At 40.4% G+C, this 16,613-nt stretch overlaps 1 protein-coding gene across 1 annotated transcript; it reads left to right on the forward strand.

Moving 5' to 3' along the window:
- The first annotated feature begins 1,381 nt into the window (after window positions 1-1,381).
- On the forward strand, window positions 1,382-6,249 carry LOC149300824 (heterogeneous nuclear ribonucleoproteins A2/B1-like). The gene is made up of 10 exons (XM_089484724.1): window positions 1,382-1,411; window positions 3,381-3,482; window positions 3,900-4,046; window positions 4,189-4,399; window positions 4,558-4,659; window positions 4,738-4,815; window positions 5,334-5,400; window positions 5,667-5,803; window positions 5,893-6,018; window positions 6,200-6,249. The coding sequence occupies exons 1-10, from the start codon at window positions 1,382-1,384 to the stop codon at window positions 6,247-6,249; spliced, it is 1,050 nt and encodes a 349-aa protein (XP_089340850.1).
- Window positions 6,250-16,613: the final 10,364 nt, after the last annotated feature.

Raw genomic sequence — 16,613 nt, forward strand, 5'->3', positions numbered from 1 at the left:
ATAGAGAAAGGAAAAATGAACATTTGGGATAAAAGAACCAGACATACCTACAGATGCAAATTGAAATTGTTATTCTGGAAGGTGGGGTAAATATCCCACTCTTCACATAAATCAATACGAATTTTATAAAATACAGGGCTACATTACATAAAACAATGCTAAGATTCGCTGGAAGGAGCTATACATACTGTTGTGTGTATCGGGTAAACAGTAGTACCACCACAAGAGTTGACTAAAACTTGACTAAAATTATTTGTCGTGTAGCTAATATCAGGTAGCATATAAGAGGTAAAGTGCAAATTTCAAAAGCTCCCTGAAAACCCACCTCTTTCGAGAAGTATACAACCTTTCCTCATAACACTCTCAGCCAGCAATCTCCACCAACTAATTCCTTATCCGACTAGATTGTAAGCTCATAAGAGCAGGGCCCTCTTCTCCTTTCGTACCAGTTTAAAAACTGAGGTCTGTTAACTGTCTGTTCATTGGAAGAGATTCACTAACAGACTGAGGGACATCAAAAAGCCTGTGGATCAGCTGGAGAAGCCAGGGTGGCATAGCTGAATGAAAGGCCAAGGAGCCTGTGGATTGGGGAACTTTGAACAGGAATAAGACAGCTAATTGACCTGTGATGTAGAGAACAACAGAATAGTGTGCATACTAGGATAAACCTGTATACATGGAGACAGATGGGCCTAGCATTGGGGAGACACTCAATGGACTGCAGCAGAGAGGAAAATGTTACCAGTACTCTCCGTAAAAAAAAAACAAAAAAAACAATGATCTCTTGAATGGAGGGAGAAAAGGTGGAGGGGAATTAGATATGGGGCATCTGTGCTTCTCCAAATTGGTTGTTGCTGAATAGTACTGGGACCAGGCATACAATGCTAAATCCTGGTGACTTATAATGTGCAGGCTTTAGAAGGTGAAGAGACAAATCCATGCTGTAAAGGACCACTCGATTATTATTTTCTATAGCATTATTATTATTTATTGTTTTATATAGCACCATCAAATTCTGTCGCACTGTAAACAGGACAAAACATGTAGTGATCGCGGAGGGAATACATGTGAAGTCTTAGGGCAGGTATTTTACACTGATGGATGTATAAAGGAACAATTACCATTAAGAAGCCACCAGGGTCCAACATACTAGTGAGCAAGAGACTGAAGGTGACAAAGTGGCCATTGCAGGGGGAGTTTGGAAACATAACTCTTTCCGATGGATATGCTGCAGCCTGATGAAGTGACCTCTGAGGTTCTCTAGCCTATACTACATCTTTTCCTTTTGGCCTAATAAAAGGAATAACCTTAGACTTGAGACTCAATCTTCCCTTGGTCCAATACAGCTATACCCATTTTCCTGGGGTATGGATACACATGTATGACCCCCACTTACAGGCCACAGGAGCCAGTGGGATAAGGGCACCAATATGTATTGAAAAGTGTCCAATCAATACAAATACTTTGGAATCATCTCACAAATGTAGCAGTTTAATATTCGTTCACTTTACATCTTGAAGTAATATAATGCTTACAGACATTAGCAACTCAAAACGGTTTATGGAAAAGACATACTACAGGACTAGATCCAAATTTCTTATATGCTAGTTTTCACGTCTTTTGATAATAGTAAGAATGACGTATTTGTGTATAACTGAGCGTTTCAACAACAACAAAAAAAAAAAGGTTTATCTCTTTTAATCATATTTTCTGTTCTGTTTTTTTGCTTTGTTAAATATATAGGATCCACGTTACACAAAAGATGTGGTTGTGGCAGCGCCATGAGATTTCTGAGGGAAAAAACAAGCCTTCTGGCTTGTCTGGTGTCTGTAGATGAGTGTTTAATAACGGTTCTACTACCCACAAAAGATGAAGGCACGGATTACTGCATGTATTTCACGAATATAGTACGGCCGATGCACATCCACATAGCTGCACCATATATAAATCCCGAATAAAGAAACTCCCATAATCCTTCAGGTGAAGCCCCAGCCCCCTCTATCCGCATTCATTCTTCTCAGGGGACGGAAGGGCGTCATCTTACTTATGAACAACGGGACGATTAAACCTGATACCAGGTCCATTCAAATTCAATCGCTCTGCAAACACAGCGCGGCTCCCTGCCGGCTTCCTAGGGTTGAGTTTGAAAAGCAACACTCCGTTACTATAGCAACCTGTATCGGTTTACCGCAATGGCCTTTTCTCCGTAGACCATCCCCTGCGCTCTCATTGGCCTGCGCGTACGTAGCAAGGCTGAGGGGGGTGTGACAAAGCCATCGGCGAGAGAAGATTCTAGAAAAGAAGGGGGGTTTTGCTCCGCCATTTAGTTCCAGTCTCCGTCCGGGAGGGCAGCCTGGGGTTCACCCACCAAGCTTTATTTATTTATTTATTTATAATCTGCAGTTCGCGCGGCTTCTTTCATTCCGTTAACGATGGAGGTAAGATGATTGGTTTATGAAGCGTACGGCAATAGCCTGCTTGTGGGAAATGTGCGTTTTTCTGAATTATAGCCGGCATGCGGGGATCGCCTGATTATTCTGTTTCTCTGTAACACCGGGTTAAGTTGTGCGAGAGGCAGATCTTCTGTAACGATATCGAGAAATTAATATATCTTAGTAACCGTTAAAGGGACTGATGGGTTGGGACTCGTAACGGGCCCCGTCCTGTGAGTAATGTACAATTATTTTACTTGGTATGAATAATTTTCCCCAATTAAGGCCGCAGTGTGCATTTACATAAGCACCTGTGAGCTAACGTAGAATAAAGCCTCCCCGGTACGGAGCCGGTGACTTAGTATGGCGTATCATCTCTGAGCTAATGGCGGATCTGCGGTCTGTCGCCGCCATTTTATCTCTGCGGCCTCTGTAAAGGAGGCGCCATGATGGCCGAACAGTCCCCTCTAATGATGGCCTCCTAGCCTTTTGTTTGGAAATGGTTTATTTGGCCTGTTTTCATTGGCTGTTTTCCTGTTAATTCCTCTTGATTTATATAAAGTACTGTTGTTTTTCCTCCTCTGGTCTTTTGCGTTTCATCCTGAATTCGCACAGTTTATTTTGTAAATACCCCCAGATAGTCTGATTTCCTCTCACAGTTGTCCATGACTATCATTAATATCTGGGATTATTATGTTTTTGTTTACGTGAAATACTGTCCAATAATTTCAGGTAAAATTGCTGGCTGCTTGTGAGTAACATTTGCATTTTATCAATTGACAAGTGTATGGATAACATGAGCTTGCAGTTGAATGGGTCCTTTGTGTTATGGATCAGTAATGATGCAAGTTTATATATCCTGCGCTGAATTTATGAAACCCAAATATTTATTGGTACCTGTTTGATTTATTGTGCCCTCTATTCTGTACTCTCTTCTAGAGGGAAAAGGAACAATTCCGCAAGCTGTTCATCGGCGGCCTCAGCTTTGAAACAACAGAGGACAGTTTAAGAAAATACTATGAACAATGGGGGAAACTAACAGACTGTGTGGTAAGTAACGTTTAAGAACGCCTGCCGTTCTGCGATGATCAACACGTTTTGACGTAGCTGTCCAGGGTTTACTGTAATCTGAATTTGAATAAATCCGTTTGTCTGAATGATAAACATCTGTTGGGCGGGGGGTGGGCAGACTCCAAATCAGCATCTGTTTTATATGCTAATGGACTGAAGAGTCACTGCAAGGCCACCTAAAGGAACAAGGATCATGCAGTTTCTTAGTAAAAATTACCTGCCTTTTGTGCGTGTGGGAAATATTTCTAGAAAATTTCTGCGCAACGCAAATGCTGTCTAGTTTGATATCCTTTACAACATGTTAAATAAACCATTACTAGTCTCTTTAAAAATGCATGTGGAAATGTGTAATGATACACTTTTGGCAATGTTATTTATTTTTAACTTCTATTTTAGGTAATGAGAGATCCAGCAAGTAAAAGGTCCAGGGGTTTTGGCTTTGTAACCTTCTCTTCTATGAATGAAGTTGATGCTGCTATGTCGGCTCGCCCGCACTCAATTGATGGCAGAGTAGTGGAGCCAAAGAGAGCAGTAGCAAGAGAGGTAAATATCTTTTCTGTATTTCTGGCTTAATATAGTATCTTGTATGCATATTTTTTATACACCTTGGCTTTTATGGTACAAGTTTGAGATGTGTATCTGTAAAGTCAGGACAGTGCAGTACTAAACTACTGTTTTTTCCTAGGAATCTGCAAAACCTGGTGCCCATGTCACTGTAAAGAAACTGTTTGTTGGTGGAATTAAGGAAGATACAGAGGAACATCATCTTAGAGAATATTTCGAGGAATATGGCAAAATTGAGAGCATAGAAATAATCACAGACAAACAATCTGGCAAGAAAAGGGGCTTTGGATTTGTAACATTTGATGACCACGATCCAGTTGATAAGATTGTCTGTAAGTAATTCCCCAAACCTTCTATCCTCCCCCTTAAATCTGGATTGTTCGATGTACGCTTCAAAATATTACATAAAACTTTGTGAAACTACTATATGAATTGCATAGTGTCCGGTTCTAAGATTTTTTGTATTTTTTTTTTCTGCTCTCTTTTTTAGTACAAAAATATCACACCATCAATGGACACAATGCAGAAGTGAGGAAAGCCTTAACAAGGCAAGAAATGCAGGAAGTTCAGAGTACCCGAACTGGTAGAGGAGGTATGTATGATGCTCACTTACAAATAAAATTGCTATAATGGGTGTTGAGTAGCTGTTAATTTCTGTTTATAATTCTAGGAAACTTTGGCTTTGGAGATTCACGTGGTGGTGGAAACTTTGGACCTGGGCCAGGAAGTAACTTTAGAGGTGGATCAGGTATGATCATCCGCCGTTTATGTGCTCTCTACATTCTTAGAAAAACTTAAAATAGTAGTGCACGGACTATATAGGCTATGAGCCATGCACCCCTAAGAAATTGTTTAAAACAGTAGTCCTGAACACACATGCAGTAAGAACTTGTTGGTCTATCAAAGGAAGCAAAAATCTAGGTCTAGTTGCTAAAATGTTTTACTGCTTGTAAATCTAGAAGGCCCACCCCCAATTTCAACTGCAGGGCCATCTCAGACATTCTAGCAGGGGAAGAATGCTGGTGTTGGCCCTTCATTATAAAGTGAGAGTTGAAACCACAGTTCTCCTCAGACATATGAGTTAGTCTTGCGCAAGCTGTAAATTGCTTATAGCTGCTACAAACATTTCTCTGGCTTCCCAAACTGCCATTACTTTGCAAAACTTTCCTTTAGGGAACACTCATTTAATAACTGATTACATCTGCAATTTTAATTGTAATAAAATGTCTAATTACGCCTTGATAACAGAGCACTTTATTTTAACAGATGGTTATGGTGGTGGTCGTGGCTATGGTGATGGCTACAATGGATATGGTGGTGGTCAAGGAGGTATGTTGGCACGCGAATGCCTTTGTCTTGTAGTACTGTATACCTAGGGGTTCATTCACTAACTGCTCATTGACAAGCTTCTGGAAAAAGGCCGCACTATCAAGTTTTTGTATTGTAGCCAAAATTCTATAGTATTATCACTTAAAAAGCCTTCTAAAGTGATAAATTCTCCTACGTAGTATAGAGTTAGCAAAAACCCCTCATGGGTGTCGGTCAGTGTTTATGTAAGGCTGTGATTGTATTGTGTGGGCATACACTACAAATGGTAAGCAGTTGTCTGAACTTTCTAGGTGGCAACTTCGGTGGCGGACCTGGATATGGTGGTGGACGTGGTGGTTATGGTGGCGGACCTGGCTATGGAAATCAGGGTGGTGGTTATGGTGGAGGATATGACAACTATGGAGGAGGTGAGTTTCATCATAATTGTTTATATGTGAAAGGTTACACTGTGATGGCATTGTATTTATTTTTATTTTTTTTGAAAAACGTTTTTTAGGAAGCTATGGGGGTGGAAACTACAATGAATTTGGCAACTACAACCAACAGTCTTCAAATTATGGCCCAATGAAGAGTGGTGGAAACTTCGGTGGCAGCAGGAGTATGGGAGGACCATATGGAGGAGGTAAATATTTTGTTCTAAATTGAGTGTGTGTATGTATATATATATATATATATATATATATATATATATACATACATACATACATACATACATACATACCTTCTAAACCAAGCAATTCTCTGTAACGACGTGACTTTCAACACCCCCCCCCCCCCCCCCCCCCCAGGAAACTATGGTCCAGGAGGTGGTAGTGGAGGAAGTGGTGGCTATGGTGGTCGGAATCGTTATTAAACCCACTGATGTTTCTCCTTTTGGGTATGTATCACTGCAAGACCGCTTCTAATCTGCAGATAGTCAGCTATTTTAGCTGCAGGTTTAAGTTTCTCAGGATAGTATTGTCTTTTAACTGGTTAGCTGGATAACATCATAACCTATTCTTTTTACTCTTTACTTCTGTTGAAACAGGCTTCACTGTATAAATAGGAGAGGATGAGAGCCCAGAGGTAACACAGCTTCAGGTTATGGAAATAACAATGTTAAGGAGACTTTATCTCAGTCATGCATAAGACATGCAGTGATATGACAGAAGACACGAGAGCAGATGCAGACAGCCATTTTGTGAATGGATTGGAATATATTTAAGTACATTATCTTACAATGGAGGAAGGACTGTAAAATACGCCTTTGAGACAGTTTCTTAGGTTTTTAAATGTTTATTTGTAGTGTCTTTGTAAAGAGTGCAGCAGCATTCCTTTTTGATAATGTTCCATTTTTAAGTTTTGAGTAAACGTGGAAACTTTTTTATAAGATATCTAAGCAGTTTAAGAACAACCAGCCAGGATCATGGTGTAATGAGGCTTTTTTTTTTTTTTTTTTTTTTTAATTTTCCTTTTAAATTTCAGTGTGTGTGTATAGTTGAGCTGTTGTACACTTTCATTTAATAAAATAATTCGAAAGGAAACGTTTGTCTCTTTCTAGATTTATCATTGTGTGTGTTTAAAAGGCAAGGATTAGTGATACATTTTTTCCTGTAAATTGTCGAGTGTGCTTCATTTACAGTCAAGGAATACATAGAAAACAAAAGGGTTTCTCTGCAAAGAGAGGTGCCCACTTAGATCTTTTTAGATGCAGCCGCCGCTTCAATGGCAAGGAAAGGAAATATGCCAGCGAGTATTCTTCCTTGAGACACAGGTCTAGAAAAACCCTTGAGCGACTTCTAAATTCAGTCATTAAAAACCGAGCTAAAGTTCTGGATAAAGATTTTTGCTACTCTAGATTAAGGAGGTCAACGAAAGCTGAGAGGTAGAGAAAAGTAGTTCTAAGCTTCAGTTAAACTTCTGTAGGTAAGATCTTATTTTCTTTCTTTACAAAGACGATTCAGTATAGTGGTGTAAATGTTCATAGATAAATATTTTTATAACTTAAATGTAACTTCCTCAACTTTTAGTAAGGGTTTGGAAATCTTTTAATTTTTTAAATGCTTAGAATGCTTTTTCTCTTGCTGTGATATAGCTTTGGTTTTGACCATGGACAAGCAGTGTTTTGAAAGAGTAAACTGCGTTTCAACAATGAGACAACTGCATAAAACCTTATCTGATGTTTACAAGTTAAAGGTAATTACAACTATAAAAACATGCAATCCTGTAAACAAACACGATGCTCATTAGCTTTATTTTTATAGTGCTTTACCTGACAGTTCCAACTACTGATTTAAACTATCTGTTTGCAGCCACCATTTCACTCTATTTGTGTTTTGAAGGATTTAAACCCTTCAAGTGCTTTTTAACCCCTTAATGACAAAGCCCGTACATGTATGGGCTCATAATGCATTGTTTTCAATGGGTTTAGGGACCGCCCATTGTCCTTAAGGGGTTAAATGTAATGGCTGTCACGTCATGCCACCCTTTGAGAATATGTATTTGACCTCACATGATGCTTGTGGTAGTCTGGTAGTTATAACTACACTGATCTATTCTTAGATCTGGATTTTAGCTTTGGTTTGTCTTAACCCCTAAAACACGTGCACCCCATGACTTTGAAAGTACTTCAGTTTGTGTTGAATAGCTCCTTGGCTATGGTACTTAGAAATCTGCTGCGCTTCATAATTAACAGATTACACAAAAATGACAATCTTCCAAGGATTTAGGATACCTATAAACTTTTATATAGCACTGATCAGTTTCCCATCTTGGAGGCTTAGTTTCAGAAATGACAGGTCAGGTATAAGCAGTCTATTTTGTATCTCTCTAATGCGAGCTGCTATTCACCATAGGCTGTGGGTGGTATTGACAGTGTATATGTAGACGCCATGCATTTTACACATGCACATTGCTGCAGACATAATCATTGTCTGGTTGCTAGTATCTGTTGCATTAGCATGCATGCTTGGGTCACCACCATAATAATAATAATCAGAAGAGAACATAAAAAGATAAAGACCATTTGAAGACCTGGTACAGTGCATTTAAAACTTTATAATTGATAAATATCTGATACATTGGGATTATATCTTTTTGGATTTTTGTTCACTTTCGTAACAATGATTTCATGAACTGGTAAACAAAATTCTCGTTTTGATTTAATTCTGTGAAGGCACCTGTGTGTTAACTATATTCTTTGTCTGGCAGGTTAATTAACTGGAGCAGGTAAATGGAACTGAAGAATTGACTGCAAAGTAATTCTGATAACCATGCATTTCATTAGAAAAGGATCTTCCAAATCTTAATGTCATGTATACAACTACACTTTTTATTAAGTTGATATAATTTAATTTTAATTGCATAATTGGGCTGGAACCAACCTTGCAAATTGTTCACATTTTGTAATAAAGATTTCTTAATTGTTTTTAATCTAAAGACTGGCGTCATTCCTTTGTTTGGTGTTTATTTTATTTCCCTTCTGAAAACTGATGCCATTTTTGGAAGGGGTTGTAGCCGTTGCCCTCTTCTCGGGAAGTGCAATTTTAATTTTCAATCATCATTTTAGAATTACTGCAGCATCTACCAACAAACTACAGTAATGGTAGAAGGCCTAATTGAGCAAAGCTGTAAGATTACACATTTCCCCAAAAATATAATGACTTTGTTAATGCCAGTAGGTATGTCTAAAACAGTATTTTTTTCATGGTTTTACAAGGTAATATGTCTGTTAATACATGCAACCGGGAGGAGGGGTTTAAAAATAAAATTACCTTGGGTACATAGGATGGAGGTGGGGTTGGGGACAATGCTGCCGTGTTCTTTTTATCAGAAAATATTTTTTGGTGAAGATGTCACATGGAAAAGACACCAGGGGGAATAACATTCTGTCTATAACTGTTACTCTGGTATTGTGTAATTTACTATTACATTTTCTAAATACTTAACAGCTCTGATGCCCAACAATTTACATTCACACAGTATTGAATCCTAATGCTGGCCTAGGTCAAAGGTTTTTTTTTTTATGCTTCCTCGTCTCCACATGCATCGGTTAGGAAGACGGCACATGGATCCCTCTATAGAAACTCCTTATAATAGAGCGTATCCTGTCGGTATTCTCTCCGTGTTGTGCAATGTTGTATAAATGTGAGGCTTGTGTATTATTGAAGCTGTCAGTGGCAAATCAGCTACGGGGGGAAACAAATCTGAGATTAACCTCTTCACAACCAGTGATGTACCATGGTACCAGTTTTGGGATGTATGCTTGAAAAAATGCCTCCATGTGAGGCACACTTGCTTCATGAGAGCGACATTAACCCCTTCTGCTTTAGGATTTAAACCCCCACAGCGTCTGAGAAACATCCATGCTGCCCCCCCCCCACACACACACACACACACCGTTTGGACTGGTTATGTCTAGTGAAACTGAAAGATGTTACCCCCCCCCCCTTAATTTTCTCCACATTTTTAGATATATGGTAATTATTAGTTCAACAGAAAGCCCTACCTGTCATGAAAACAGTTGCTCATTTATGTTACCAGCCAAACCTCTGTTCACACAATATATTTTATTTTCAAAACATTTAATGTTAACCATTGGTGATAAAATCTGGCCTTTGACTATGGAATTTGTAAGTATAAACAAATTGTGGAAATGTCTGTGTGATTCCAGTGTTTATGGGCAGGGCAGAGCTAGTGGCAGGTGTGTATGAAAAAGGAGTAGTCGGGTGCCCACTAGTGTATCAGCTTCAAGTAGCACAATTTGGATGCTGCAGCAGTACCGACGTACATCCTGAATCTACTACTAGTGAGAAAATCTTGTCCACCTCACATGCCAAAGTAAGGCAATGTTTTAGTCACAATTACAACCAAGGACTCACTCAGGGGTCATTTTATGAAGAAGCACAGACTAAAACCATCACTACTCGTGCAATCACAACCGCCCTTGGGGTTCAACCCCTGGCGATACCACCACCGTAAGCGCTGGCAGGACTCCACAGCAAAGAAGGGCAGCAAGCAGTGGCACTGTCAGATGATAGCAGATGGTGAGGAAGAAGAGGGAAGGTCTACTCTTGGAGAAGGAGTGGACCTTACTCCGCCTTCTGCCCAGGTGGAAGAAGATATGGTCATCTTTGATGATGATGATGACGACGACGATAATGACCTGGATCTAGATTATGAGCCAAACTTGGTGAAGTCAAGTGACGAATCGTCCGGTTTCTCTGTTGAATGTGTTCCTACTTACACCGTGTAGAAGCAGAGGCAACAGCATACCTATGTAACAGGTTCCCTTTCATGCACTAGCACCGCCGCGACCACCATTATAACAATCGCGAATACGTAGTAAAGTGTGGGAGCATTTTGAGACTGGGAGTAGAGGACTGCATTGGGAGGCGCCAAAAAACTTAAGGGTGTGGGAGATCACGTGATGTGACGTCACTTCCTGTGACTCTGCTGTGTTCCTGGGCAGAGCAATTGAAGAGAAGCTGTGAGGGAGCAACTCGAAGGCAGCCTTGCAGGACTGCGCGGGAAATCTGCAGTTCAGGTAAGGAGGTGGGCAGGATTGGCCACATTTGTGGCAGGATTGGGCACTCATGTTGCGGGCGGGAGTGGAGCAGGCACATTGCGGGAGCGGGATTAAAAAAGCAGTCCTGCGCAGGGCTCTAACTGGGAGATGAACGTACTGCAAGTTGGTAGTTCTGTTGTAAGGTAGCGAGCAGGGGTAAGGTGAAAGGACATTTCACCAATTCTGGACTTAACCACCAGGTTACACCTATGTACACACCACAGTGCAGCTTTGCTTTTTGTGGAAACTGAAGGCATTGGCGACAACAGCAAACCCACAACAGCTGGCACTCGTAGCAGCTGCCAGAGCAAAGGGTGTGGTGAGGCCTCAGCCTTCTCGAGGAGTGTGACTGATTCCCAGAGACAGGTAGAGCACAGACATCCACTGCACCAGCCTACCTTACAACACTTTGGGGATTTCCATTTAAGGGGCATCTCAAAACAGCTGTGATGCGCATAGACAACCTCCGCTGCCAGCACTTCCGCCGGGGCTTCTGTAACGGAGCACCTGTGTGATATAACCTTCCAGTGCTCCACCATTGAAGCCCCGGCTGATGTGTCTGCGAGATTCACAGTCTGGAAGAGAAGAGGATTCCCAGCAGCGCAGTATCCCCCTCTCTCTGACAGTCGGTGAACGTCTGTGCGATGCGGAGGCTGGCCCCGCTAGACACCAGGGAGTCTGGGGGTGCATTGGTAAGTCGAGGTTGGGGGGGGTTATATCTAGGGAGCAGAGTGGAATTTCTAGGGGGCCTTAAGGCATATCTGGGGGGCAGAATGGTGTATCAGGTGAGGAGAGGGGAATAGCTATCAGTAAGGCGCATTATGAATTAAGGGGGGACCTTAAAATGGCTATTGGCTTTCCAAATTTCTGTTTATATATAACCTATGCTGACTATGCAGCATAATAGATACCAAAAATTTTACAATACATGTATTCCTGTTTATTAGGTAAAATACTGTTTTAGCACTCCACTAATTTGTATTTTTTCTTTAAAAAAGTTTTCTTTAAAATAGTACCAAAGGGTGCGGGCTTTAATTGAACCCATACGGTATATTTATTAAGTTGATCCCATCATGGCTGATTTTATAGCAGGGGTTGTAGACCCTTCATTTTGGATTCCTGAATTATCACAGGTTTTTTCAACTGGTTCCTTAAATACACTAGATGTATCGGGAATGACCAATATTGACTAATGCTTTAAAGAGATACAGAAACTCTGTCAAAGACGAATCAAATCTTGGTGGGAGAAATCTACCCTTCGGACAGATGACCCTGATTATAAGACAACCCCCCAAAATTTGAATATTAATTTAGAAAAAAAGAAAAAGCTTGAATATAAGACTACCCTATAGGAAAAAAGTTTCACATGCTTTTTTGTTATTTCCTTTTATTTGCCAACCTGCCCCCAGTTATGCACATACATCTGCAACCACAGCTTGCCACTCTGCCCCCTCCTGATATGCCTTATACCTCCTATATACCACTTTACCTTCTGATATGCCTTATTCCTCCCTATTTACCATTATGCCCCCCCTGATATGCGTTATACCCCCCCCCCCGACTTACCGATGCATCCCTAGCATTGTCCCCCGTGCTTAAGACTCCCTGGTGTCAGCAGCCGGTAGACGTCTACGCACAGACAACCTCCGCTGCTGCCACTACTTCCGCCGATGCTTCTATGACTGAGCACTGCAATGTAACGTCACGTCATGCAGGCGATCCACCATTGAAGCCCCGGCGGAAGTACCGACCAGCAGCGTAGGTTGTCCATGTCTCCTGCAGCACTGCGGGGGATCCTCCTGTCTGGCACTCAACAGAACGTGGAGTGTTTAACCTGACTAAATTGCCCCAGCTAAACTCTCCATATGTAAGGGCTGGCCTTGTAGAATACATGTGTTTCTTGGTAACAAATTATTTAGTCATCCTATTTGTGACCCTCCCCACCATGTTCAGTTTTATACTTAAAAGGGAAATCACTAGCAATTTCCAGTAGCTCTGACACACATAGTAAAGATTTTATTACACATCTAATTTTCATAATGGAATAAGGGAGTTATTCTGATCTTCTAGATCGGCAATTTGATTTACGTTTCTAAGTAAACATTGTTTCATTTCAATCTACGTAGCTGTGATTGGTCGAGTGTGATGAGCCACTCTCATGCCGTGAAGTTGGAAGATTGGCAATTTTAACTGTTTCTTGCTTTGGGCATTTTGGTTTTGTACATGAAGTATGGATCACTCCCCAGCTCCCTGATTGGGATATGGGGTTGATTAGTAGTCCATCCCATAAAAGTCAGAGCATTTAAATACTTACGTCAAATGCCCCGGCGAAACGTGTGTTGGGTGACCTACTCTGCACCGGTTCCCTCCACTTTACTCTGGGTTATTTTGGAGACGCTTTACTCGCGTCTCATATTTTAAGGCTGTTCACAATTCTGCGATGAAGCGCGGGCCGATGTCCAGTAATAGATAGTCCTTGCCTCTTAGGAGTATCTTCGGTCACTGTTTGATTAAGTATCTTGATACTACATCTATATTCATCTATTTGGTTTAACTATTTACTATGAGTAAGAGATTGGATTAGTGTGCCTTTTTTTTTTTTTACATTTTTTTATTTCATGGCATTTTAGCCTAAACTGTTACCAGGTGAATTCAGTCACATTTACTTCTAATGATTCGGTCTTGGAGAGAGCAGATATTTTTTTTATATGGTTATTTAATTAGATATTTTCATTTATGTATAATTCCTTATTTTCACAGGTTACCCCCAAATTAATCGACACCCTAGCATTTCTATTGTATCAGTATAAAAATATAGTTGTATTTATCTTGTGGTATGACAATACCAACGTTCTGGTGCATTCTTGGTGGGGGGGGGGGGGGGGAATCCAGTTACAAATTTCTCTCATTAAAATGGATGTACGAACCATTTATTATTAAAAGAAGCCGGTAACTAAACCAGTGATTTCCACTTCAGATATTAATAGCAGTAAATCCAGTCTTAAGCTGCTACTTATCAATATGTAGAATGTATAAACCCACACAAGAGAATCTATTGATAGTTATACATATCACATCCTGCTGCATAGAATTTTACAAGCGCAAGTCAATGACAGGTGAAATACACCGATCAGCCATAGCATTATGACCACTGACAGGTGAGCAGAGGCGTATCTACTGAAAATAGCGCCTATGGCAAGCACTGAAATTGTGCCCCTGTCCAAATATCTAAAACCCATTTACTAGCCCCTGCTGCCCACATATATATATATATAAATATTAGTCCCTGCTGCCGATAGCAGGTATAGATCAACAGACAAACCCAGATCAATTGAAATTCATTTGTGATCTCAGCACTGAAGGAATATATACCCTCCCCCAACCCACTATATACCCTCCTCCCCCCTACCCACTATATACCCTCTCCCCCCCTACCCACTATATATCCTCTCCCCCCACCCACTATATACCCTCCCCCCCTACCCACTATATACCCTCCCCACATATACCCCCCCCATAGTTCTCTCACCTTGAAGTCCAGCGACGGGAGCACGATGCTGCTGTCATCCTGCACCGCTTGCTGGTGCCCGCTGCTTCACTGCTGAGCGCCGTAATATGATGTCATATTTCGGCGCCCGCGCAGTGAAGCAGCGGGCACCAGCGAGCAGCTTTTAAACACTGTCTTCTTTTTTTGATGCAGGGGAGAACGAGGGGCGCCGAGCGGTTGCTAGGCTCCCCTCTCTCTCCTCCGCATCAAAAAAAAAGACGCCGTTTGAAAGCCACTCACTGGCGCCGCCTTCAAATGGCGCCTATGGCACGAGCCATAGGTGCCATACCCTAGATACGCCTCTGCAGGTGAGGTGAATAACACTGATAATCTTATCATGGCACCTGTCAGCGGGTGGGATATATTAGGCAGAAAGTGAACGTTTCATCCTCAAAGTTAATGTGTTAGAAACAGGAAAAATAAGCAAGTGTAAGGATCTGAGCGATTTTTGACAAGGGCCAAATTGTGATGACTAGAGGACTGGGTCAGAACATCTCCAAAACTGCAGCTCTTGTGGGGTGTTTCTGGTCTACAGGAGATGACAGGAGGAAAGTAAACCATCGGCCAAACACGTCTCATGCACTGAAAATAGGTGGGTGGCAAGCAGTTGGGCAAATGCGTAAGGGGGGATTATATGAATCTCTTCATGCTTTTGCAAGGGGAGGCATGTAAATTTTAAGGGACATCTCAGCCATCATATGCATTTAAAGTTTACAGCAATGTTTCATCTAGTTGTATTTACATGTTTAACACATCTTGATGCTATACACCTTACACATCAGGATTAATACATTTATTTGCCATTACAGTTTTAGGTACTGCAGTAAATTTTATTTGATGACATTGATGATCATGAATATTAGGTGCTACAGCTTGGATAATACATCTGCAGAATGTAGTATAATAGGGCTTCTAATGTTCATTGGCAAATCTTAAGAAAACAATCCTGTAGCCAAGCGGACATTTAATACTGTGACAGTGTTTAATTTATTGAATTGTGTTGGTTCAATTATTTAGTAAATTTTAAATTCTGCTTGGTTGTTAAAGTATCAAATGCTAAACAATATCATATTTCTTCTAAACTTAGGGCACTTAATAAATCCTAAAAGTGACTTAACTTTTATAGTAACTTGTTTTTTTACATTGTTGTCTCGAGCTAAACATGCTACTTTATTATATACTCAATAAACCACTTTGTTTTTGTGTGTTTCTTCTTTGGACAGAAATATTCATTGGGTCAATAAATTTAAGCAGAACACCTAAAATTTCAAAACAATACATTACCATAGTTTCACAAAACAGCGAAACCAGAATTCTGGAAAACAAATGTATTATGTCCCCGTAATGTAAACACAAAAAATGCAAATTAAAATTTCTATAACAGATATTTATGAAAAACAGAAGAAAATAGAAAAATCCCCACAAAATCTTTGTTGACAGCCAACAAAAACATGCACTGGAAACATGACAAGAATTTTAACACAAAAAAAGCAACTCCAGCTTGCTCAGAATGATAGTCTTAAGTATCTAAGGATAAACCTTGAATAGCCACCAGGACCTTTTCAGAAGATACAGAGTAGAACAAGAGTAATTAAAAAAGTATTAAAAGGCATAATTTATATCCTTAGAAAGGCCACACGTATAAATTAACATACACCTTAATGTATCTTAGCTAAAAGAAAATAAAATTTAAAGGTAGCATTTTACATTTAATTATGTGCTCCAGTGCGACAGACTAATTCTAAGGTCACTTTGTATTTCGGCAATCAAGTCCTTTCAGGGCGGCAAAGCTTTTCTCGGGCAAACCTCCTCCATTCAGTTAATATGCACTGAAAATCCAATTTTACCAGAAAATTGGCCTTTAAATAGATTAAGGTATGCTTCACTGTCATTAATGCAAGACAGACAGGTGACTTATCATATATATTAATAACTTAACGAGGCTAAGTTGCATGAAGTAAACATTTGGCGAGCTTCGGTACTGTTATACAAATAGATCATTTGTGGCCTATGAAGATGTCAGGAGAAGCTGCTAGGTTAGTGCCACATCCAGAAAGAATACATCACGTTTTTATGTAGAGGAAAAGGAGGACAAAAGTTTAGCTTACAGCTGCCCACTGAACAA

Source organism: Sceloporus occidentalis, unplaced genomic scaffold (genome assembly GCF_023333645.1).
Source record: "Sceloporus occidentalis isolate IW3139 unplaced genomic scaffold, rSceOcc1.0.p SCAF_23, whole genome shotgun sequence".
Lineage (NCBI taxonomy): Eukaryota > Metazoa > Chordata > Lepidosauria > Squamata > Phrynosomatidae > Sceloporus > Sceloporus occidentalis.

Coding starts and splice junctions, on each gene's coding strand:
- LOC149300824 (XM_089484724.1), top strand. CDS start 1,382: ATGACCCCCACTTACAGGCCACAGGAGCCA. Junction 4,660..4,737: donor TACCCGAACTGGTAGAGGAG/GTATGTATGATG, acceptor TTATAATTCTAG/GAAACTTTGGCTTTGGAGAT. Junction 4,816..5,333: donor TAACTTTAGAGGTGGATCAG/GTATGATCATCC, acceptor TTATTTTAACAG/ATGGTTATGGTGGTGGTCGT.